This window comes from Drosophila takahashii, chromosome 3L (genome assembly GCF_030179915.1).
Source record: "Drosophila takahashii strain IR98-3 E-12201 chromosome 3L, DtakHiC1v2, whole genome shotgun sequence".
NCBI lineage: Eukaryota > Metazoa > Arthropoda > Insecta > Diptera > Drosophilidae > Drosophila > Drosophila takahashii.
In genome coordinates, this window is record NC_091680.1 from 3,284,281 (window position 1) to 3,309,899 (window position 25,619).

Sequence of the window (25,619 nt, forward strand, 5' to 3'; positions counted from 1 at the left end):
CGATTCCTGGAGGGCAGCTCCAATCAAGAGCCAGACGATCCACAGACAACAAATCGCCGAGTCGAGGAGTTTGCGGCCCAAGTCGTTTGTTGTGCATGTTTTACACAGGAAAAATATATAATCCACATAATGGGGTTCTTAAAAATAAAATTGAATTCCTAATGATTTGAAATAATCTAAAAGGTGTCTAAAATTATTCAGAGAAAAACCATTTAGGACTTTAAATATTTTGTTGCATACTTTTAAACACCTTCTTACTGCATGATGAAATGATAATGATTTTAAAATGATCATCGATAGACAATTTTTTTTACTGTAGTTCATATATGTGCTAGGAACAATATTTAATCAAAATCTATCAAAAATCCAAGAAAATTTGCAAGACATTCTACTAAAATTCCTGTTAGTTAGCTATTATTATCTTTAATCTTTTTTCTCAGTGTAGTCTTGAATCGGGTCCTAAGATCCATTGCCTCCCGCCTCTCCCTTTATCGTTTTTTGAGCAGCTGCCGAGGTGGGGAATCCAGCGACTTGGACTCCTTGTGGCTTGTGTTGTAGTATAGGTTGTTTAGCCAGCCTGCCTCTAGCCGAAAGTTGTTGCGTATTTAAAATGGAAATTGCAAGTTTTTCGCTTAACGTTCCCAATGTCTCCTTCTCCTTCCCAGTCTCTCTTGCTCGCTCGTCGGCGCTTTTGTTTCACTTTCGTTTGCTGATTGCAGGTTTTTTGTGCTTTTTGTTTTTAGCTTATTTTGATTTTTTTGTTGTATTTTTTCGTCTTATTCAGTGCATTTATCACGGTGCCACACATTTGTGCCACAAGACGCCAGAAGATCGGGCAACCAAAGAAATTGGTAAAGTAAGCCTGAAGTTTCATTTTCCATTTCATTTTCATTTTTGCAAATTGAATGCGGTTTTTCAGGCTGATTATTTCAAGGGTGAACGACGATTATTGACCGGCACACGCCTCTTTCGTCATCGTTTTTAGGTGAAATTTCTCTACAAGTTACCATCCATCTCTTATCCATCCGCAGTTTTGTCATCTTTCTGCCAGTTTTGACCGGCTGACAGGTTATGAGATATTTCGCAACTTTTGCTGCGAATAATTTCCTGTTTTTCTTTATTTCACTTACGCACTTCTCCTTCCTTCGACTGAGTTCGGTGGGTCTCTCGGCCGATCGGTATTAATTATTATGGTCTCGTTTTTTTCGCCTTACCAATTTTTTTTTCGTTTGCCGCTTTTATTTTTAATGCCCGGCGAACCTGTTGCAATGCGTTCCACAAGCTGAGATTTTTGCGACTGGGTGTGGGGAGATAAATAGTTATGAGGTTTTGGGTAAGATTGGGTTGAGCCGAGATGAAGGAAAACTGGGATCTTGAAAGGCGGATTTGCTGTTTTTTTCAAAGGAAAAATATATATTTTGAACTCAGCTTACGTGTTTTGTTTATTTAATATAATTTTAAATTATTAAAATAATAATTACAAGACTCACTCCATCAAAAGTGTACAAAAAAATAATTTTATCTATAATATTAGTAAGAAAAAATTCCACAAAAATATAGTAGTGTCATTTACTGTCTCAAAAATAGGTAAACGCCTTCTGTTTCCCATGACCAACCCAAGTTCTTACGCCACAAGCCAACCAACCCTTACTATTTCACCCATTAAAACCATTTAGCATTCATTAGGTCCAATTTCTGGCCTCATAGTGCTCGGAATAATCAACAAATTAACTAAATTCCTAGTGGGCGCCCCCCACTATCAAACCGAATAATCCAAATTCCGAAGTTGTGACAGCAAGAAATGTCACAGCGATTTCAGGAGCAGGCCGCAAGAATCTTGAAAACATATCCGAACATTCCAAAAAGTCGGGATGCAACTTGTGCGATTATCACAGATATTTCCGAACATGTTCGAAACGAACCTCATGATGAGGTTGCATGGAATCCATGGGATACAATCCACAAGATACTTTGTAGCAGCCGCAAGCCAGCGGAATTTCAATTCAGTTCGCGCTCAACTCACAGCCACGATGGTCATGCAAACGCGTTAACGAAAGAAAAATATATTTATATAAATAATACAAATAATTCGAAATAATAAAAACACTAAAATATGCACTAAACCAAGTACTCATACCCAAAACCAAACGAACTGTAAATAATTGTGTAAATAAACATAAAAAATAAACATAAAACTTGAAAGAGAAACCGCGAGATACCAAAAGACCGCTCAAGTTCCCATACATTGAGCTGGCCAATTGTGTTTGAAAATATTTGTTTGATCGATTTCGTGTGTGTGAACAAAAAACACCTTGTGAAGGCATTTTTCTAGAAAGCCCATTGCCATAGCGAGCAAAGTGTGTTAAACAGGAAAAAAATAAAACACCCTCTTAAAAGTTTATATCTACAACCCTCTTTCGACCGAGTTAACCAACTAAACAACCTACCACAAGAAAACAGAGTTCAATACCTACCCACCCCCTTTAAAGTTTCGGTTTTTTACGCGCCTGCTGACTAATTGCCTTTTATATAGCCCGACTATATAAAACTGTACAATAAGACACGGCCAACTGTTATAATTTTGCCAAGCCTAAGTTAAAGCTGGAAATTGCTTCGCTCTAAAGTGAAGTTTGAAATTTTCGCAGCGAAAAACGTTTTTTTCAATTGATTTTTATTGAGTGAGAACGAGAACCCCTTCTGTTTCGGTTTCTAATTGAAGACAATTACTGGCATAAAAAGTGAACTGCATTCCAAGTAGAGCAAAACAGTAACTACTTCATCATCTTCAGCACATCATCAAGATTCAAATGCTGCATTATTAGCATTCATTTTCTGTGGGGCAACAACGAAAACGAAAAAAATAAGCGGAAAATGTATCTCATACAGGTGAGGCCAAGCGATACAATAGATCCCATCTCATTTCATCTCCCTCTCACATAATTAAGTGTTTGCTCTTACTTATCACTAAAATGCTGGCGGCACACTGCACTTGCATACTCTGAAAAAGAGGTCTTCATTTAAGCGTTTTTTAATTGTCCGCCAGCTGAGATTTCTTTACTTTACACTTCCCCCCTGAAGAAGTCTATGTGCTGCGTGCCTCTTTCTAGCGTATATAATTTGTTTAATTTGTAGCTAATTTATCTTTCCACTTGCCAAGCAGCGGGTAGATCGTATGGCTGCATGATATAGGGGTTCACTGGAGCAGGTGGCTCTCATTACTGAACTATGAACTTGAAACGGTGTTACGATTTACAGCTGCTAATGGAATACGAGTGGGTTTCCGGGGTTTCGAGTTGGCAGAACGAAGTGTTTAGCTTTGGTTAAAAGAAAATCAAATATTTTGACACAACGATGTTCATTAATCATTTTAAAGTTTATGTAATCCTTAAAAATCCATTACATGGGAAAAAGTATTATAAAGAATGGTAAAATCTTATCTAGATATCTCAATGGAAAGATAAAATAATATTTAAATATTTTAACAGCGGAAAATAGAATTTTTTAGATATTTAAATCTATTATGTGATGATTTATTTCCAAAGGTAAAATATAAAAAAGAGTTATAATAATTCCTTTAAATTACCTTTAAATTACCTTTCGAAATAAAGAAATCAAACTCTTTTGAAATATCTTTCACTTTACTTTTCATCAGAATTGTTAAGGTGTCGCCTTCAAATTATTCAGAAATTCAATTCGAATTTTTTCCCAAGCTGTATAAAAATTAAAGCAAAATTCTTTTGAACTAAAATGTCTAAGAACTCGCCACTGGATCAATCCGATGTACGTTTGACTGTGCTGCATGCTATGTCGGAATTGGTGAATACTGGTCTAAGTAAAGATACTCTTAAAATCTGCATGGAACTGGTGGACAATGGCGTTTCTTCTCGGGCTTTAGTGCAGATTATCAAGACCATTAGAGAGGGTGTTGAACAGAAGGAAAGCGGCGGAGAGGACCCCGAATCGGAAAGCGATGATTCCGATTTACCATCTCCCGTAACATGCAGAAAATTATACTGAAAATTATTTTATTTTGTTCAAAATAAATGTTGAGCTTTTATATTTTCTGCTTTTGAATTTAGTTTTTTAAATATCTTATGGACATCCATTGCAAGTATTTTCCAGGCTCTAAAATTTTCCCTCGCTATTTGTGTTCATCAAACGCAATTGATTGTTATTTCTAAACACTGTATAAGTGCCAGCCAATATAATAAAAAGCTGCACCACTTTGGCTTGATAATAAGTCTGAAAAATAAGATATATTCAATTAAAAGTTCTAAACAACTAAGGAATCAACTTGCCTGTCTTATATAGATGGGCAATGGAATATGCGATCGATGAACTTGATAATCCATTCCCCGGAAAAGCCAATACCCCGGCCACGCCCCCAAACTGGCAAAAAGAAAGGGGGCGGCTGTTCTGTAGGCATTTTCAAAGGATTTTGAATGCACCAATAGACGTATCTCCTCGCCAAGATTATGCCTTTGAGGAGGGTTCACCAGTTCCTTGGTTGGTTCTTCTTTTTTTGTGATCTTCAGGATTTTCTCCTTTAGATTGCTGTAATAACTTTGGATGCCCATTTTTAAAAGATTTAGAATTTAGTTTATAAGTGTGAAAATTGGGCTAGACATGTAAATCAAAGCTAACCTGAGTTAAGAGGAATCTTCAATATCATCCTCTTCGGACTTGTCATGATGAACTTTTTCCAATTTAATAGGGAAACCGGCAGTTTGACCCATTGAAACGGTTAAAAAACCAGTGGCCAAGATGGCAAACTGCATAAGTTTGGCCTGCTGATAGGTCTAAAAAATAAATTTCCTTAAAGGGATTTTTTAATAATATTAAAGATTAACCCACCCTTTGAATATAAAGAGCAATTCTCTCGGTTTTCCTTTTAGATTGCCAATTGTATCCCCGCCAAATCCAAAAAGCTGGCCAAGATAAGAAGCTGACTTGCAAATAGGGCAGCATATCCATTATCTTTTTTGAGAAACCCTTGGGAGCATTGCGATCCACAAAGTCAACGAATTCCAGTTCGTAATTTAAGGGAGGGGCTTTTTGCTGCGTGAACTTTTGCAACTTGAGATCAGGGGTTGGCAGATCACCAGAGGTTATGGGTTCCGTCGAGGTATCGGATGGAGATTGGTCGTCTGGCTTCCCAGTTTCCTGATTCGAAACATCCGATGTTTTGGCTTCTTCTTCTGGGGTCTCTACATTTTTGGGAGTTAATATAACCTCTTGAGTTGCTGTCGAGGAATTATTAAAAAGCTCTGAAATCTTTTGGCGCAGCGTATCCATGCTGAATTTTAAATTTATATTTTTTTAGGTGCCAAATTAAAAAAGAAAAGTGTACTGGGTTTTTTGATTAAGAAGTTCATTAAATAAATTTTCTTTTCGTTTTTTGGTCGAAAAGTTCAAAGACCTGTAACCATTGCATAAATTATCGCCTTAACCCATTCGTTCGTTCATGCGGGCTTTACATTTGTTTTCCAACTAATTTAGCTTATTTAATTTTTCTATTTTTTTGGGCCCACAGAAGCCGCGTAGCAAGCATTAGCTTTTATAAACGAACTACGGGTGCCCAAGACTGGTGGGGTTCCATAGTATGCTATATGGTATATAGTGTGGTGCCGAAGTGGGTCAGTTGGTGCAGCGGTTCATGCAATTATAAAGCGCATATCTACAGGTTGCATACCAGATAGAGATACCTCTACTTCGACTTCTACTTGGACTCTTGGGTCCATTGTGTGGCGGTAGCTAAATGCTAACGGCTTGGACAGCAGGTGTCTCCTCAGTTCATTGTGTTTTGTTCTGGGTTTTCTGTGTTTTTTGTTGTTCTTTTTTTTTTGGTTGAAAATGTGGCTTACCTTCGACGAAAAATTTTCGTGTGTTGTGGCAGCAGCTTCCTGCCACTATCTGGATTTTGTAAACTAGTTTTTCTCTCTAGCTGGCGATGGGGAACGAACGCCTAATGATCAATGCATTTAATCAAGTAAATTACGAAAATACCGAAAGAAAAACAATTTAACGGTGGATAGTATGGCTTATACCGATATCTATAGAGATTCCTGGGGACAAAGACGCACCTAATGAAGTGAAAATCTTCTCTTGGATTCTTTTGTGGGTTAGAGTTCTTTTGATTCGATTCTTTGGCCATTCCTGATGGTTCATCAGTCATGTGGAAAGTTGACATCTAACACTCTAACAGTTCTTGGGAGATCTCTGCAGATCTTTCATAGAGAAGTCTTAGAATTGATCCACTTGCCCACTTATTTACCTGAGCGTAGCAGCATATTACCATTTTAAAACCATTATTTCTACCCGTTTCCAGCTTCCCATCTTCTTTACGGACTCACAAACCAAACTACTCAAGCGTTCAGCTTTCATTCAAGACGTTTTGAAACCACAAATTGCATTTGTAAGACTTCCCAAACAGATCGATTCCATAAAAACTCTCCTCATCTCTCGCATTTCTCTGGAAATCCACAGCCTACACACCAAAATTCTTCTACCTTTTTTTCTGAACTGTTCAAAGTCAACGCTCAATTAACCCAATTTCAATTTGGGAAAATGATTTGCGAAAATCCAAAAAAATAAATCGTTTTGAAAGTCGTTTGCTGGGCCTTTTGGTTGTCAAAACACTCGAGCATAAATCACTACTACAATGAAATTTCTTTTCGCCAACTCGCTTATTTTTTGCGGCCCACCTGCAATTAGTCTGTTCAGGTGGGTGTCCTATGTCCGTCCTCTCTTTCACTCCTCGAATCGTGTGAAATTGCAACTCTAACTGCGGTCAATGTTAATATACCTTTCGGCCAAAAGAAAAAAAAAACGATTTACTCGTAATTGGTAAATTGTATAATCAATTTACGTCTGTAAATGTCTGGCTTTTCTGTGAAAGGTCTGCTCGAGCGACAGGTGACGACTCTTGAGGTGTCAAGTGCGCTAAAATCGTTTGAGATTGGTTACCAAAAATGGTTTAATTTCGATTACATTTACGAGAGTTGCTTAATTTTTGAGTTTGAAGATGTGATGAACAGGCTCTATGAGTCATAAAAATAAATCTTCGTTGAACAAAAGAGTTGAAAGATCAATTAATGTGAAAGAAAGCGGCTCTATTAATTTATTAAGTTTTAACTGAGATTTAAGGGTTAAATTGTAAGTTAAGTTATGACTTTAAAGACATAACAAAGTTAAATTCCCCGCTTTTCATCTTACAAACCTAAGATTCTTATAAAATTTCCATACCTAAAAGCTTTTAAGGCGCAGACCATCTAAGAACTTTTCAAAATCCGTTTACCTTGACTTTCCATCAGGCACTAATCTTGATCTTTCTGTTTTTAACTGCATATCCACTTTGAGCTACCGGCCTTGTCAGAGAAGCAATGAATCTTCAATCTTTTGAACCTGCCTCTGCAACAAGACGGCAAAAAGCCAATCCCCCAATAGTCTCATGCCTCATCATTCTTATTCTCTGCATTATTATAAAATGCCGCATCACTCCCCGCCAATCTCGACTAGCCCATCTCCTCAAAAAACAAAAAAAAAGAGGCCCGCATACCAAACGAAAACCCGAGCATATTACTCAATTTTCAATGCTCAGATTTCGGACAGACAGCGAATAAAAAAACACAAAGGGCAAAACGAAGATGCCACACCAAAAACTATATAAACAATGCTCGCAGTTGACACTTTGACAAATGATATTGCGGCTGAGAATCCGATAAGAACTCGGAACAGAGAGGCCCATACATCAGAAATGCGACATATTATGGAAAAGAAAAACAAAAACAGAGAATTCTAAAGTGAATGTGATGCTAAAACCTTGGATTGCCGTTACACTGGGTCAACAACTTGGAAAAAACGAGACGAAATGGGGGGACGGACTCATCTGGATTCTAGACTGATATTGATATGGATTTGCTCTAGATTTACACATGAACGAGTTGATGATCCTCAAATAACGTCTGTGGTTTGTCGATTCAAATTGGGTTGGGTTCGTTGCGTTTGGGTTTGTAATAAGATTCTTTTTTAGGAGTCACTGGCCATTTGATCTTGGCCAGCTGAAATCCTCAGCTAAGTCTTGTGGAATTTTGTTTATGTTTTTGGGCGAGGCTTTCATCCTCTTTGGGATTCGGATTCGGATTCCTTTCATTCTTTTTTCTGGGGTGTGGACCATATAATTCCGCATTCCCCTGACATGAAATATGTATCAATTTAATTACCCCGAAGTCCTGAACACGCAATTAATGTTCACGTAGGGAACCCTTTTCGAACCATCCCTCTTTTTTTTCGAAACAAACATTTTTATGAGGTTGCAACAAACAATAAGACGACACACCTACAACTACCTGAAACTAGAGAACAGGATTCTGTAATTCCTTGAAAAAGTCAGGCTAAAGAATAGAATAAATACTACCTGTTTCTTTCTTCGCTTACCTTTCTTTTGGATTTTCTTTAGGATGATTTATCTTTGACAGACTCATTTCATGCCCTATCAATTCGGAAAACTGGGTATCCCCTTTGAATTTAAATATTTTATGGGGCCTCCAGTTCATTGCCTTTGAGGCGTGGTTCTTAATGCAATCAAAACCATTTGTTAAGGTGTTTTTCGGAGGCGTAAGAGTTTCTTTACCTTTTGAAGAACCCCAAGTTTTGATAGCTAACGTAGCGAATCAGGCGTTTATATTTCCCACTTAGAATCGGTTTTTGAAAAGCGGAACTCACGCTCCAATGTAATTCGATAGACCCACGAGGAAAACTTGTTTTTTATTTTTACTCGTATTTTTTCCATCGATAAACTTGGCATGACTACTGAGGCCACGAGTCGAGGCAGGCATTACTTTTATTGTTGTGCCTTTATCTATATTTAATTTAATCGATGCAAATGCTCGAGAGTCATGAACAGACTTACTACTACACCGACAAAAATTATCAAAGAAACCAAACTATTCGAGACTAAATTTTAAGCTGTTGAGTTTCAAGAAGATGAATATTAAATTAAAACTTTAAGAACTTACGGAAGAGAATTATAAGCTTTATATTATTTTGTATTAAATCAATACTGAACTTCTGTTTAGAGTTAAACTATGCCTTTTTTGTTTGGGTGTACCGATTGACCTTCAAATGTCTTCAAAGAAATGCGTTAAAAAAGTTTACCTTAATGACCATAATTATGTTCGATTGAACCACTATGTTTCTCTTGTTTTTTCCCCGTTTTTTATGTATTATTAAGCGAAATTATTGGCTGGTCATATAATTGCCGCACGTGTTTCAGCTGGACAGAAATAAAAAGAAATTCGTTTTATATGCTGATGTTGATGTGCATGTCCATGTACCCATGACACATGTCAGGTGGAGATTGTAAGATTGGGAGGGGATTTTTAGGGGGGAGATTCGGGTGGGGAGATGAGGGCAATCCCCGTGCGTCTGACATTGATGAAATGGGCTTTTATGGCCATGTTTTTGGTGATGGAGAGTTGTGTAATTGTTGTCTCACGTTGAATGGCATGTCGAATAGAGGTTTTGATTTATTTTCTTTGTTATGAAGATAATAGTGAATAAAGGGGAAAAGTTTTGCTCCTTCAAAGTGTAAGTCTAAGTAAATCCCCTGGCAAAAATAAGTCTTAAGTTCCAATTTGCTTTTATTATTTTAAGTTGCCGTGTGCACGTCGCCTGTGTAAATGAAATTTATTACGTGATCGTCTCGGTCGACAACTAAATCTTTGGCATTAAGTGGAAAAATAATCTCGTAAAAAGTAGTTGGGGGAAAAATATAATGGAAAATTACTAGAAAAAACATTTGTGTGGTCCGGTGAGGCAATGGAAGTGGGGAAAGAAAAGCAGATTGTTATCTGAAGATCCAGAAATTAAATTGAGTTCAGGATGGGATGCACAGGAAAAAACTGTAGAGCATATAAAATAATTTTATTCATTCTCAAAAATTTCCATTGTATTTTGAAACCATTTTTACAATGCAATTTGCTTCTATTGCACTTTTTTGTGGCTCACCACGAGCCAGTTTCTTATGACAAATAAAAATTCATTTCGAAATATGATAGAAAATGAATCAATTGGCTTTATGCAATTACGTAAAAAACAATTTTCCAATTTTGATTTCTTTTTGGTTTTCTGTGACTCTCTTTTCCTCACCCATTTCTCAAGTAATTACCAAATCCAATTAAGTTCAATAGCAATTCGGTTGGGGAAAAAAGGGAAGAGAAGACAAAACAAACAAAATCAGATGGTTTGTTGTTTAATTACTCGGTTTAGCCCTTAGTTTATTGCTCTTTATCGCTGGGTTCCCTTTGGTCATTTAATTGAAGCCCCTTAAGGGCAAGTTCGATGATATATCTTTAGGGCCCGTCTTTTATTTGATGATGTCGGCTACTTTTTATTGTCAAACACAAATCGATGACACTCTTTGTGGAAAGTAGGGAGGGGGTCTTTAAATAGGTTTAAACCTACGGCAGAAAAAAATAAAATCGATAGTGCGTAAGTGCTGAGTTTCTGTGTTGACCGCTGGGCTGTCGCTTTCATAAAGAAGAATGTCAAGAGGCCACAATAATTGCAACTAATCCGCAATGAAGGCTCGAACCTTGGGCCACAAAATCTAGACCACTACATAGTTTTGTATCCCCATGTTCACAGTTTGTTTGCCATCCATTGACTGTGAAGATTGAAAAGTTTACCATATAATTTCGAACCGTAATCATTTCTGTTCACTCAATTGGTGGTCTTTGTTGCCAAGCGGAAATGTAAAATGCCCGCTTCCGGCTATTTTTCACCGCTCAAAGGATGTTTGAAAACTGTGAAATTAATTTGAATGTCTCTTTCGCTCTAGCATGCAAATTGGCGGCTTCCTTTTAGTCGCTTGTCTAGCCAAAGTCTAAAAACATATGCCAAACTTGGCCTTGCCCTCGGGCCTCGTAAATAACCAAGAACTATTTGATAGATATATAAAAAATTCAGGTTGCCGAATCTGATTCAAAAGTGATTCATTCGCGAAAGATTCACATTTTTCATTCGCAAATATCCTCCTAAGAAATAATCAGGTGCACATATACACGAAGATTTTTGCCGGCATTAACTAAATATATTCTTTATGCGGTCTTTGCATACATATATTTATAATTCTTTTTCTGCACATCTCGATTTTCTGCCAAAGAAATTTTCTCTAGCTTTTAACTTAACTGTCTGTCTGTCAGAGAAGTAAAGAAAATTGAAAAAGAAACACACTCGGAAATTGGGGAAATATTTTTTGAAAATAAACACCGAGTTGAAAAATGAAATATTGAGGCGAAAACTATAGATGCTTTAAATAAAGTGCTGAAATAGTGATTTGAGGGCGTAAAAGTGATCAGTCACTGATAATAGTACCAAAAAAAAATTAATTTATAAATATTTTAAAATCCTAAATAATTAATATAAATTAACTTATGCTACTTAAAAATATTTTCTTAATTAAGTAACATTTTTTTCCTGATTCCATAAATTGTAAGGCTTCAACATTCATTACTACATTAATCACAGAACTCTAAATGTAAAATATTCACCACCGAAAATCTATTCAATCTTTTTCCAACACACCTCCAAAACAAATACAAAGATCCCAACACATCTCGTTTGGCTGCCGCTCAATTTTTGTGTGTACGCATTATAAACAAAGTGATGATGTGAATTTTTTGCTTTTGGGGCCATGGCAAAAACCATTTCGAGTATTTTCAACCCAAGAAATACTTATTACGGAAATAGCTGGATAGCGCAAGAAGATGCACGTTTCTTTCGTGTTGTGTTGTTAATCTTGTACAATAACCATAAAGTGTATAATTTTTTCTCGAACAAGTGCCTTTAGCAATTCATAATTAATTCCGGCATACGCCCCGTTTGACATTGAAGTTTAGGTAAGAGAGGGGAACTCAGTTTCAACTCGATTACCCCGATTTTTGTTTTGGCTGGGTCAAGGTCTTGAGACTGAAAGTATTCAAAGATTCGAGACGTGTTAATGGCTTGTTAATCTCCCAAAGGCAGCACAAAAAACAAGTTGAACCGCATTAAACGACTTGAAAGCGTGCAAAAAATGCATTTTCTGTCTCGCATCTTACAGTAAAATGTTCCGCTTTGTGAACTGTAAGAAAGATCGCGCTCTGTGTTTATTTAAAAGTCTTTCCCAGTCTTTGATGGAGTTTTCTTGCTGCTCGAGGCCCTAAATGATCATAAAACTTATACGACTTCATTCGCAGCCCACGCAAAACTAAACAAACTTTTAAAATTACTTTTCAAAGACTTTGTTCTGTTGTGACCCAAGAAATAAGGAAATCGTCTCAGAAATTCCCTAAGCAAACACACGAATCTGTCAAGGCGCTAATTGTACAGGCAAATTTGGGGCGGAAAATCAATTTATATTAAGAGGCGTCGTTTGAAATTTAAGATGCTAATTGAACCCGCAATTCACAAATAAAGGTTTATTTTAATAAATAAAAAAAAAATAAAATTGTAAATATATACAAAAACTTATAAAAAATGTATATTGTAATAAACATCTACAACATTTTTGAGAATTAATATAAACATTTTTATTAATAAACTAGGTAATTTTATATTTATTTAAAAATTTAAAACTAAACTAAACAGTCATAAAATCCGGAAAAAAATGGTTTTACATTTTGGTAACTTTTTAGATCATCTTTAACGTAACCATAACCGTAAATTTCTTCATTCAAAAACACAAATCTCTGGCTTAAGCATCGATTGAGCCATCATCACAAGTAGTGAACCAACCTGCTGCTCCGATTAACATTTCATTCATCCCAAAATAAAATCCCAAATCCCACGAACTCCATATCGAATAACATAAGCTTACGCAAAAGGTCTTCAACAGTTTCGCGTAATTATGCAAATGTTGTGATGCGTGTTTCCCTATCGAATCAAACTTAGGCTAAACGCTACAAATTAGCCGGCTTTCCATCCCAATCTCTGATCTCCAAAAATGGAGGGGCCTTATAATCTGACAAATAATTTTCATAAATTTAAATACATATTTACCACCTGCTTGTTAGGCTTTATATTTCCCAACGAAGATTTCAGAGCAATTAAAAATCGATTTACATGTGTGCGCGCGGGAATCAAATGCTGATTTCTTTGGCTCACACTCGAATTTGGGTGAAAATTAATGACTTCCAGTGAAAGTCCAAAGAGACGGTTTTGTATAACAAACACGGCTCCCCGGAAAGGTAAAGTGTAAACCAATAGGTAAAATCTGAGGGCCCCTGCCCAAAAGATCTCCATGTCAAACGCGGCTTTTCTGAGAAAAGTTCAACGCCCCGCCATTTGAAAACGAAAGCGACGAGTTTGTCTGTTTGTTGTCTTATTATGTTATGTGTTTTTTGGTTTTTTTCTGTTCGTTTTAATATGCAAAATATTTTTGTTCATGCGTCGGCTACGCAGAATTTTTATTTTCTTATGAAATTACAGCCACCGCAAAATGGCAGCAAAACTACAAAAAACACTTTTTATGCCTGCGGCTGCTTTCAAAAATTGTTTTTGCCTTTTCATGGTCTGTAAAGTTGGGTGCTGAATAGCGAAAGATTGCTGAATTTATGGTATGAAGAAATTTTCAAAAACATTTTATTGGTAAAGTGGAAAATTGCGTCGGAGAAAATTACGGGAAAATATTTGAGAATAATTAGCGAGAAAAAAGCAATTAAAATATATTAAATGTTTTGAGTTTTAATTGGACTTGGAGAAATGTTTAAAATCATTTTATGGCCAAAAGTATGCGAAAATGTTTGAGAATAATTAGCAAGAAAAAAGCTATTAAAATAAATAATAAGTTTTGAGTTTATTTTCTAATTTTTTTTTCAAATTTCAAAATAAAACTTATAAAACACCTAGAAATGTTTTTCAGAACTTACTCAACTGTAAAAACCCCCTTGAAGAATCGTCTAAAATTCTTAAGTAACCCTAACCCCTTCCAAAAATAACCATATCAGCATAACAAATTCTCACATTTTTCGGCTTTGCGGCGACGTGAAAAATGAACAAAATATGCATAAATTGAAATGCGAGAAAAGCTGAAAAGCGTTGTTAGCTAAGCGTACTTCCTGGTTCAATATGATATACCCAAAAAGAGACTCCCTTCTGAGGGATCACGCAACATGGCACACAGCACAACACTCGAAACAATGGGAATATAGCAACATCAACAATATCACGCACTAGTCATTAGCTCGTCGGGATAAACAAACATATCTACTTGCAGTCAGAAGAGCCAAGAAATGCAACACGTGCTGTGCATAAATAATAATAATAAAACAGAGAGAGGGGGAGTTTTTCCAGCTGAGTTGGTCAGTTCTAATGGTCTTGTGTTATTGACCCCGCGTTTTTAGAGAAATTAGTATAGATTATGCATGCTTGAAAGCCGAACAACCGCAGAAAGACAGAGACATTCGTTTGTTTCGGGGTTTGTCCAACCATCCCGAATGAATTAGAAGTGGAGCCAAGTAGAGTCCCAACCACTTGTTTCTGTCAGCCTCAAAACTTCAGAGCTTCGCACACAGAAATTTCTTAATTTCAACTTGGCATCTGAGTTTGCGGCTTTTTTGCATAATGTGTGTGATAAGCTTGGGGGATTTTCTGACGCTCTGACACAGATATTTCAACTTCTTTTGATGGTGGCGTAGAGATACATTTTTTTCGCAAGCGGATGTGGCAGATACTTAAAACGGTATTCAAACTACACTGCCAAGTTTATAAATACACTCTGTAAATCCCTTGATATATGTATGTAAAGCAATTGCTTTGAAGTTCCCCTAAAACCAAAACCGAACAAAATATCAAATTGAAGTCATTAAGCAAGTAATTAAAATTCGTGTTTCAGTTCATTAACTTCTCGTTGAACAGCTGCGAAAAAAGGAATTAGCAAAAACATTTTTATTGAAGCGCTTTGGAGATGAGAATCCAAGGTTAACCGAGTTTACTCAGGTAGTTCTCTACTCCCCGGTTCTCGCGAAAGGTGACCCATATTGCCGTCTGATCTTTATATATATATTTTATATATATAGCAAATGTTTGTCTATAATTAGATGGAACTCACTTCACCCACTTTCGAGTGCACTTTAGTGTTTCGCCGCCGTCGTCTAGATCTTCCGCATAGCTCGTGGTTTTCTATTCGATTTTTTCCAAGCTGTCTAAACAGTTTTTCCTACCTTTGGACTTGCGAGATAATTGCATTAGCCATCGCCTTTATATACACGACGAGTGAATCATTCGGACATATTTATGTGACACAAGTGGAACATCTTCGATCAGTATTATTCTCTATAGAGTGGCTATTTTCGGAGGACATTCATAAGCAGAAGTTGCCCACAGAATTCGAATTCCTTCCCCTTTCCCCGAAATTAATGAGCTTGTTAATCGGGTGACAGAACCAAAAGGAAAACGTGACATACACTGGAAAATTCTTAAAATAATAAATTAAACAGAATTAACAGAATTTCATTAAAAGAAAGAGTATTTTTACCAAATTTAATTTGAAATTTTTGTAAAAGATAAGTTTTTCTATCAAAACTAATTTGTAAATTATTATAAAAAAACAATTTCTTTTATAAATATTTTTCTATACTTTTCCACAATTTATAGAACTATAAAATCATTTTAAGTGCATTTAATTTCCGAATGCATTTTTGTATTTTTCCGCTTCAGTTTTTGGAGGCTGAATGTACGAACGAACCGCCTTCACCTGAAGAGTTTTTCCCTGCCCACTTAATTGAATTGTGTATTTTCGGCCTTAATTAAAAGGCCTAAAGGCAGGGGTAAAAAGTTCATTGACTGCCCCCCGAATCGTAATACACTTTTAATGATCATGATTTTTTCGGGGGAACCTAGAAAAATCAATTTAGTTTCCATTTGGTGTTTATTTAATTGAGATTTTGCCTAGGGCTTAAGGGACTAACTAAAGGCATTTCTTATAGGGGAGCACCGCCTCATTTTCGCCCCGAATCATGTAAAATACACTCTTGGGAATTCTTCGGCAGATTTCTCTTAAGTTCTTATAGCTGCTCTTTTGCCGCCCATTTGGGGAGCTTCTTTTGTGAGCTTTTATTTTTCAGTCGCCTGCGAATCGATCTTCACGGAAAGTTTTTCCTTAGTCCCATAATCAGTTCGAAAAGCGCTCGTGCTCGTGACGGATCGGATCGGAACGGATTGTTCACCTCTTTAAAACTCGATCTATATATCGCGCGAATTTTTGTATTTTCCTCCCAGTTTGTACTTTTTCGATGCCTGTGTTTTATTTTTAAGTTTTCTTTCAAATACTTTTCGTCTTTTTTGGGGATTTGCCATTTGAGTTTGGGGAATCTCTTGCTCGCTTTTTCGCAGCTGGAGTTGCGTGTGCTTATTTATAGTTTCCCCAGAGATACAATCGCACGTTTGATATGTGTGTTCCTATTGTTGTTTGGTCGGCTTACGCCATTGCGTATGAGTGATTTGTGTTGGCCATCTTACTCAGCCATATATGATTTTTTTTTTTGCTTTGCGTTTTTACTGGCACATTGCCCGACATTACGCAGCTGTTTAGGAGACCGTAAATTCTCTAGTTAAAAATTCTCATGTAATTTACATAAATATAGTCTAAATCAGAAATTATAATGAGTCTCACAAAAAGCGATTGTGAATCATGTTGAAGAATAAAAATCTTCGGGGAAGTCTTGCATAAATTTTCATCCGTAAATCAAAGTTGACAAGTGAGGAACCACAAGAAGAGACATGTGTTGTGGGAAGTTTTTCATGGAATTTTATATCGAAAAAGTTCTTAAAATTTTTTACGAGACTTTGAATTGTTATGAAAGACAAATGTGGAAATTATTTTTTAGGTGATCTTAAAATGTTTCTTTCTACAGTTCTGTACATGAGATCATAAAAAAAGTGGATTATAATAGATCAATGATATTTATGGTTTTTTTTTTATGTGATTGATCCATTTTGTCAAGATCTGTTAAGTGATCTATCAATAACCATAACTTCCAGATGGATTGCATTATAATAGTGCTAATAATTCCATATTTTCCATGACAATTTGAAGAGATCTTCGTCTTTGGAAAAAGATACCAACCATATCAAATATCATTCGACACGAGCATAATCTCTTTATGCTTATGTTTCCCCTCATTCGTTTTGTTTACCGCTTGTAACCCTTTGGTATATATTTTTTTACCCCCATATCATTTGCCGTCATCCTTAGCTATTTTGAATGGCGTCAGCAACGGAAATGATGCGTCCAGATCCCACACACCGCCTGGTGCCCCCAAAAAATCATCCCAATTGCAGAGCTTTCTGTATAAACAAATATTATAAATGAGCAACCTCCCCCCACCGACAAATTTCACACGCAATTTGGTTTATTTTCGTTTAATATCCTCAAAAAAGCAACAAATTGAAAACCGGAATGGAAATTGTATGGAAAGAGGGCTGTTAAATAAATTAAATTAATGAGTTTCAGCATTTGTGTTTGCGGTGCCTTTCAATTGGCAAATGGGATTCTTAGATAAGATTATAAATGGTTTCTTTTTGGTCTATGAGTAAAAAGCTTTGATGGATCATGGGTGAATTGGCTGAATTGTTTCCAGGAACTTAACAATACATTATGCATTATGTATGAAAACAAACTGATAAGAGGTTTATCTAGATAGGTTTCATTTTTTTTGCCTAGCCGATGTACTAGGTACTCTACTAAATGTCTAATTTGTTATGATAATAAGCTGCTTCCGCTCTGAATTCACTAAAAAAGTAACTACAAGCGGCGCGTGGGAGCTGTATGCAAATCAGAAATGTTTTTGCAAAAAAAAGAATAGAAATAGCAACAGGACGCGGTGAAAAAGATTCAAGTTAGTGTCTTTTGCACTGAGAAAAAAATAAAAAACTGAAGGAAATACACTTAAAAGTTTTCCATAATGTAATAATATCTTTTTTTATTTTTCTTTATTTTTTTATATATTTTGTTCATTTTTCTTTTGATATTTTTTTATTTTTATATTTAAAATGTAAAATGTCTTTTAAATATATATTTTTTTTAATGATGAGACCAACGACCCTGAATAAGATGATATTATATTTCTAGTTGTCATGTAAAATGCAAGCGACGTGAGGTCGTAAAAAAGCTCGAAACCTTTTAGATAGCCGCGAAGATCGTTAAATTCTAACTTGACTGGGTTTGCTTATCTTGAGGTCTTTGGGCCAAGTTAACACACAAGTTGGCACCACGTAATCTTATCAGCCTCGCGGTTCTGCGAGCAAATAAAACATAAATTTATCTTGATTGCGTTGCGAGCGAAAAATATCAACTAAACTCTATATTTTTCTCGATTTATTTACAGACTGTTCAGACCACTTGGCGGCCACAATTGCCGCTGCCCAGGGAGCTTCAACTGACCAATGACCGGAACAGCGAAGATTCGAAGGTGATCACCACGACGACGACCACAGCGGACATCCATCATCATCACAACCACGAGGAGGAGGAGGATTTAGAGGAGGACATGGATCGGCTGAGGGGCAATCACAGCATTGGAGGATCCTCGCAACAGCTTTCGGGCAAACAGAAATGGTCGTTTGGTCGTCTATTCAAAAAGAAGAAGGAGGCGGAGAGTGCCTCCTCCAGCGAGGAGGATCGCAAGGCGGGTTTTGTGCCCGCCCAGCGTCAATCGGCGGCGGGCAAACCAAAGGGAAAACATGGCAAGGGATCACGAGGAAGCAGCAAGTTCGATCACATAGTGGTTAGTCCACGACAAGAGCAGGCGGCTCCACCACCACCACATCCGCCGCAACCCATCATAGACAACGAGTTCTTCCTGCCCTTGGAAACCATAGGACAAGAGCCCTACTATCAAAATCAACCGGGCTACTACCAGCGTTCTAGTAACTCCTTAGACAGGAGATTACTCCTGCAGCAGCATCCTGGCACTCAGGTTAACAAATCCCGCTCAGCGCAGCGGGGACCCAAGCCACCGGGAGCTCCGCACTCCAGCGAAGAGGAACTCATCTCGCTGAACTCCTCAACCTTCTCCAAATACCGCAGCGATGAAAGCATCCACTTGGGCTCCTCCGCCGCTGGACAAAGTCGACGCAGTCGAGCGGCTCGCAATGAGCGTTACTACAAGAGATTATCGAGGGATGGTGAACCAAGTCATGGAGGAGCTCCAGTAGTTAATCCCCAACAGCAGCAGCAGAGGTACAAAACCCAACCTCTACCTTTGTCTATTTATCAACCAACCCCGAATGCCTCCAATGGCTACGTGCAGTGGCAACCGAATCCCCCAAAGAACCTCCAGAATGCGATGCAGAATGATGGCAAGCGGAGCATCAGCTACGATAGTCACATACACCTGCAGAATATGAATGGAAGGATGCAGAGTAAACCCTTGCCACCACCACCTCCACCCAGGGATCCTTTGAGGAGGGTTCAGATAGGAGGAGGATCTGGTCAGATGGGTTCCAGTTCGGGGGATCTGCGTCCCGTTTCCTATGCCTTTGATCACAATAGTCGCTGTGCTTCGGACGATCGCATTTGGCAGCCACCTCATTACCAATCGGTGCATTCGCTCAACTCCCAGCCCAGTTCCTCGATAGTCAGTGCTCCAGTGAGTCAACAGCAACCGCATCACCGCAGATTCATCACTCGATCGGAGAGGAATGCCCATCCCGGCAAGCAATCGCTGCCCAATGGCATTGACTTTCACTATGTGGCAGATGCAACGCCGCGTTCGAGGAAGCCTATACACATGATGGATGCTGGGAGGATGGACAGCGGAGGAGCTCCAGCCTCCAGTGGAGTACTAAGGACCTCCAAGAGTGGTCTACCCACGCCGAGTACGCCAGTTCCCCCACAACCCTTGGCCAAACCGAGATCGTTTTCCAGCTCGCGACTCAGTGAACTGAGAACCTATCCCATGCCCATGTACTCGGAGGTGCAGAAACCTAAGAAACCTTTGCAACCCTCACCCAATCAGGAGAACATCATTTGCGGCAGTCTGCACATTAAACCTAGTAATCAAACGAGTGGCAATCAAAACTATGTGGAGATACGCCATCGGGATGTGCACAAGACCAACTCGATGCCGCATCATTATCAAAACAGGAGATCCGGAGAGGATTTGCCTAACAAGTACGAGGAATATGTGGCCGAGAAGAGGGAGCAACATCAGCAGGCTCCGCCACCAGTTTATCCTGAAAGGAAGATGAGCACTCCATCGGTGGGTCCTCCTCCACCTGTTTACTTTCCCCGCAAGAAGCCTGCTAATTTAGAGGAGGCCATCAACGAACTGGAGGCCATTTACAAGTCCCTTGGACTCACTGAACCAGCGGAAACCAAACCGGAACCCAAGATAAGGATTCCCACCCCCAGTGACTTTGAAAAGTTCGCTTTGGCGCATGCCGATGACTACGAGGATGAGGATTCCCCAACAGGAGAACCTGATCCCGTTCGAGATGATGTGGCCTTTAGGAATCTACAATTAGCGAACCTCCCACATCGTTCGGCGGAGAAGCAGCCACCATTTGGCATCCCAGTGGGACCCATTGTGCCTGCCCCACAATCCGATTATCTTCATGTGGAGCCAGTGAGGGTGAAGAAGAAGACGGGCTCTCCTGACATCATTAAAGATGATCTGGCTGTGCGTTCTCTAAGGAAAGATCCTCCAGGACCCAAGACCAGTTTTATCTATCCCATGCAAAAGAAACAGCGGGCGATAAGAACCCAGTCGGCTAATATCTATAACCTCATACAAAGAGATGCTGCGAAGCCTTCGGGTGGAGATCTCAAGAGCTACATGGAACTCACACGCAATCTGGAGAGATCGGGCAGCATGTCCAATTTGCAGGGTGAAGGAGGAGCTAGTAGTGATACCAAAGATGTTCCCGCTACTCTTGATCTCCTTCGGAAGTTAAAAGCCCAGGATGAGGAACTGGATTTGGCTAAGAAACACCACCATCATCATCATCATTTGATACCCTTTAGGCATCCCAGTCAAGGGGGAGCCATTGCCCAGCTGCCCGAGCGACTGAGCAAGGAGGAGAAGACACCTCCTGTTCCTGCTCCCCGCAAGAGTTTGACCCCCGAACCCATGATGGATGATGCTCTGAACAAGATTGCCCAGGATGCTCAGGCCTCAAGCATTAAACTAAGTCAGGAGCTGCATGAACTCAGAAAGGAGGCCTTGATTACAGCCGCAAGACCTAAGTTAAATGCGGAACAACAGAGATTGGAGGATGAACTGCAGCAAATTGAGGCGGTTTCCGAGGCAGCCAAGCGATGTGGTCAGATGCTGCTGGAAACTCTGCCCGATGCGGGTCAAGAAGATCAGGAATCGCAAGAGAAACCCTTGAGAAAGCTACACAAGGAGGGAAAACTCATCCGCGCCATCGATGAGGTTTCCGAGGCAGCAAACGCCGTTTGTGAGAAGATCCTCAAGGACATTGTGACCACAGAGCCACCGGTGGTTGTACAAGAAGCTCTCCAAGTCAAGCAAACCATTAAAACTGGAGCGGGTGGAGAACAGCTAGTGATGCCCCATCTCATCAAGAAACTGGATCCCATACAATCCGATAAAATAGAGCATATAGCTAGGCGCTGCATGCGACAATTGAGCGAATTGGCCAATCAACCGGACTACGATAATCTGACAGGAACCACCTGTAATACCACCAATGCTCCACCAGGTGGTGCAGCCGCTGATGCCACTCTCGTTTGTCCCGTTCCAGAAAATCAAGGGAAGACGACGCTTGAGGAGATTGACAAGATTATGCAGGAGTGCGAGCGTCAGGCAAAGAGCAGCAGCAGTACCACCATCACCACCACAACCACCGATGATCAGCGCACCACTGCCCCCAGTTTGACCAGTGGCAGTGGTGCCAGCGGCAGCGGCAGCAGTTTCCCACCCAATGTGAGCACCACCGCCAGTTCGTTCAGCTCGAGCAGCGATTGCTTGGCCAAATCTTCGAGTTCTTCGCGCGGCGCCAGTCGTCCGCTCTCCTCGAGCATCACCTCCTTCAATCCGTACTCCTCCAGCGACTACATCAAGTCGCAGAGCAGCGATTGCCATGCACCCAGCACCGATCCGATCAAGACCTTTAGCACCACCTCCTATGAGGTTCAGTCCACACCGCAGAGCAGCACCATTAGCACCAAGACGATCAGTAGCACTAGTAATCCAACGAGTGTAGAGACGAAGCCAACTGTTTCCACGGATTCACCACCACCGCTTCAACTGACACCAGTGGGTGAGAGGAGGATTAGGGGAGCCTCCTGCTCCTCCAGCACATCCTCACCATCGCAGTACAACTCCAGCGAGGAGCTGGCCGCCATTTTTGGCATCGAAGAGCCAGCGAAGCATCATCATCATCACCAACGCAGCCGACAGCTGACAGGTAACGGAGTTGAACCCGCCACCACCTCCATCTCCACTGTGACCTCGAGTTCGCCTGCTGATTCCGAAACCGCCAATGCCAATGCCAATGCCAATACTACTAATTCCGCCCAGCTCGAAAGCCCAGCTAATAGCGCTACTAATCCCGTTTTGAATGTTCAACTTGATGTTACTACTAGCACCTCCACCACCTCAATCACCCATCCAACCTCTAACGATAATGCTAGCACTTGTAGTAGCCATAGTTATAAGCTAGAGACGATTCCGGAGCAGGATCACGAGGAGGTGGAGTCCACGCTGAAGTTATCCCCGAACTTTAATCGGATTTATGCCAGTAAGATACGCATAGTAATGGATCGTAATGAGGAGGAGGCAGCAGAAGGAGCAGCTACCCAATTTGATTCCTTGAGTTCCTTAGAGGAAACCTCCTCTAATCCCGACTCGGGGAATGTAAGTCTCACGGATTATCCACTGGCTAACCATGCGAATGCCTCGCTGGAACTGCAGACCACCTACAATAGTCGCTTTCAGGTCAGGGAGCATTACGTATCCGAGGTTTCGATTAGTGCTTCAGAGTCCACAGATGAAGAGGAAACGGATACAGAGTGTTTGGGAGGTGGTAATCGTATGGGATCTCAAGATTTTCCGCCCTTACCCACAGAAGAAGAGTTAGAAGACAGTCTGCGGGAAGAAATAGAACTTAACGAAAGTATTCAAGCGGCTAATTTGGAAATTACTAGGCAGAGTAGTGAAGAAACGGAGACAGAAGTCAGCTTAGCGAAAGAGGAATTGGTATCGATAGTTGAAGAATTGAAACTTAACGAAACTGTCAGTCTGAGCGAAGAGGTATACAATGTAACCACTGAGACCCTGCAAAGAATTACTCCAGATGAGGTAGATGGCTTAGCTTTTGCCATTATCGAGGTTAACGATAGTCTACTTAACGAATCTTCCCTTGACGAAATGCATTTTAAACTTGACGAAACGGAACTAGACGAATCGGTAATAATAGATAGAATGCTAGAGGCTTCATTCGATGAGTTGGATGAGCTAGAGCTTAAGGAAACCAAACTTGACGAAACTGAACTTGACGAAGAAAATCTTAACGAAAGTCACTTTAACGAAACTTATAATGAGTTAGATAGTATAGATCTTGATGCTACAGAACTTAATGCCACAGGACTTAACGAAACTTCTTACGATCAGTTGGAGGAACTAGAACTTGACGAAAGCGACTCTGTAATGCCGTTCACACGCCGCAAAAGCATTGTTTACGAGACCCCCCAACTCAACCTGAGCATTTCCGAGCTGAAAGTGAATTTTGAAACCCAAGAGGAGCTGGAAAATAAATCGGAACCACTTAACGAAGCTGAAGATACCAAGAAGGAAGGGCAGGAAGGCAGTGAAGCAGCGGCAAGGGATGATAAAGAAGGCAATGTAACTGAGAAGCAGACACATCAACGTCGCAAAGGACTTCCGGTGAATCCAGATCATCATAATGCGACTAATGATGATGATGATGAACAACCTACTACCAGCTGCAAGGCTCTTTCCGTTTTTGGCGAGCTGCGAACTGTGGCACCACAGGCGGCGGCTGCAAATGCAGCTGGAGGAGCGGTTGGTGGTGCAACCCGGGGCAGTTGGACTACACTCGAGCACGTATTTGTCGCCTGCACCGTGGGCCTGATTACACCGAACGATTTGCTCACTTTGTGCCTGATCGTAATTGGTGTGATTATCATTATTGCAATTGCGCTCACCTGAGTGCCCAGTTTGCTGTTGCTGTTATATATATTGTTTGTTGTATAATTATGGAGAAACTGTAAAGACAGAGAGAAAATTATGATTTAGCAGCCACCAAGTGCACTTACATATTTCCACTTACAGTAATTAGTCATAGGATGAGAAATATATGTACATTTACTTATAATTTAGCTTTTATTTCCAAGAACCAAAAGTATTCTCAACTTCTATGCTAAGTGCAATTTATGTTATACGAAAATAAAACCTATGTTTATTCTTTTATATTTTTTTTGGAACCCACTGTGCAATTGCAAACGAAATTTATACCATTCATCCAAATGCTCTCTAACCGTGGCAAGAAAAACAAAAACACAGTTAACACAGTTTCCTCGTTTTCCTTCTTAATTAATTGTTAATTTGACTGCAACTTGTGCCAATGATTTTTATACGTTTACTTAATTATGCTCTATTAATTAATCAATTAAATACTTAATCCACATTATGTACTCCCACAAATTTAATTGTTAAGCACACGAGAAATTCGATAATGATTTACCAACGAACTAAAGATATTTACATTTACCATCTACTAATGATAAAATATTTTCTAAAATGTCTCTTGTATATTTTCAGCTCAAAATTTAATAGTTTAAGTTTCTGAACAGCGAACCATTTTCTTACGTAGCATTCATTATTTCGCTATAATTTAAATGTTTATATAATTTACCAGACAAATGGAAGCAGGAGCCATGAAGCAAATAAATCTTATATTATTAATAAAATGTTATTGAAAAACCAACCGACGATTCCTACAAGTTTTTACTTTAGTTTACTGCGTTGTTAATGCTTTTTATTTATTAATAATTGTGTGTAGTTTGGCTTTTATATCCCTTTACCATTAATTTTCCATTTTTGACTAACATATTTGGTAATAAAAAATCAAAATTCGTTATAAAATGTTGTTGTTGTTGCCGCTGAAAAATTATGGATTTTTGCTATATTTTATTGGATATTTATTGACATTTTATTGGCCATTTTTCATATTAATATTATAACATTTTTAAATGTTTAACGATGTGAAAGGAAAGCTCTTCTTGGTTTGTGTCTCTGCTAGTAGTTGGTTGCATGCTCGGAAAGCTTATTTGAGAGATAGGTGGCGCCACAAATATAATGTAAAAATTATGCCCCCTGTTTTCTCAATTTTTAGCCGGATCAATAAATCGATAAATCAATAGAAATCGATAAATAACGACATTATTTCAACCGTTACTCGTTTTAAAATTTAGGAAAATGGAAAAGTATTGGAAAATTTCCAATATATTGGGTAAATAATAAAACGGAATGGTGGGTGTCCCGACTATCAGATACCCGTTACTCAGCTAAAGGGAGTATAAAACTTTGATCGCGCATAACTTTTTAACGAATGGTCCGATTTGAATCATTTGTTCTGCATTTTTACTC

The 25,619-nt window shown here is 39.1% G+C and overlaps 4 protein-coding genes across 12 annotated transcripts in view; 2 read left to right on the top strand and 2 right to left on the bottom strand.

The window, feature by feature from the left end:
* The window catches only part of Svil (Supervillin), a 133,141-nt gene that overhangs the window by 9,053 nt on the left and 98,469 nt on the right, over positions 1-25,619 (top strand). For 3 of the 9 annotated variants that reach the window (XM_070214772.1, XM_070214775.1, XM_070214776.1), the window contains exons 1-2: positions 2,003-2,886; positions 18,369-22,416. In XM_070214772.1, coding sequence (XP_070070873.1) covers positions 2,872-2,886; positions 18,369-22,416 — 4,063 coding nt within the window. In that variant the 5' untranslated portion in view covers positions 2,003-2,871. Of the gene's footprint in view, positions 1-2,000; positions 2,887-16,162; positions 16,260-18,368; positions 22,417-25,619 lie in introns of those variants that run through there. The other 6 variants (XM_017156094.3, XM_070214777.1, XM_017156098.3 and 3 more) reach the window with 4 other exon arrangements.
* Positions 3,626-4,060, top strand: Mzt1 (Mitotic spindle organizing protein 1). Its single transcript, XM_070214785.1, has one exon. It carries the CDS (start codon positions 3,748-3,750, stop codon positions 4,015-4,017), a length of 270 nt encoding a protein of 89 aa, XP_070070886.1. The 5' UTR covers positions 3,626-3,747; the 3' UTR covers positions 4,018-4,060.
* LOC108067195 (uncharacterized) lies at positions 4,009-4,631 on the bottom strand. The gene is made up of 2 exons (XM_017156115.3): positions 4,299-4,631; positions 4,009-4,242 (listed from the first exon to the last, which is right to left on the bottom strand). The coding sequence occupies exons 1-2, from the start codon at positions 4,575-4,577 to the stop codon at positions 4,126-4,128; spliced, it is 396 nt and encodes a 131-aa protein (XP_017011604.2). The 5' UTR covers positions 4,578-4,631; the 3' UTR covers positions 4,009-4,125.
* Positions 4,424-5,342, bottom strand: LOC108067194 (uncharacterized). Its single transcript, XM_017156114.3, has 3 exons — positions 4,855-5,342; positions 4,645-4,799; positions 4,424-4,563 (listed from the first exon to the last, which is right to left on the bottom strand). Exons 1-2 carry the CDS (start codon positions 5,293-5,295, stop codon positions 4,650-4,652), a joined length of 591 nt encoding a protein of 196 aa, XP_017011603.2. The 5' UTR covers positions 5,296-5,342; the 3' UTR covers positions 4,424-4,563; positions 4,645-4,649.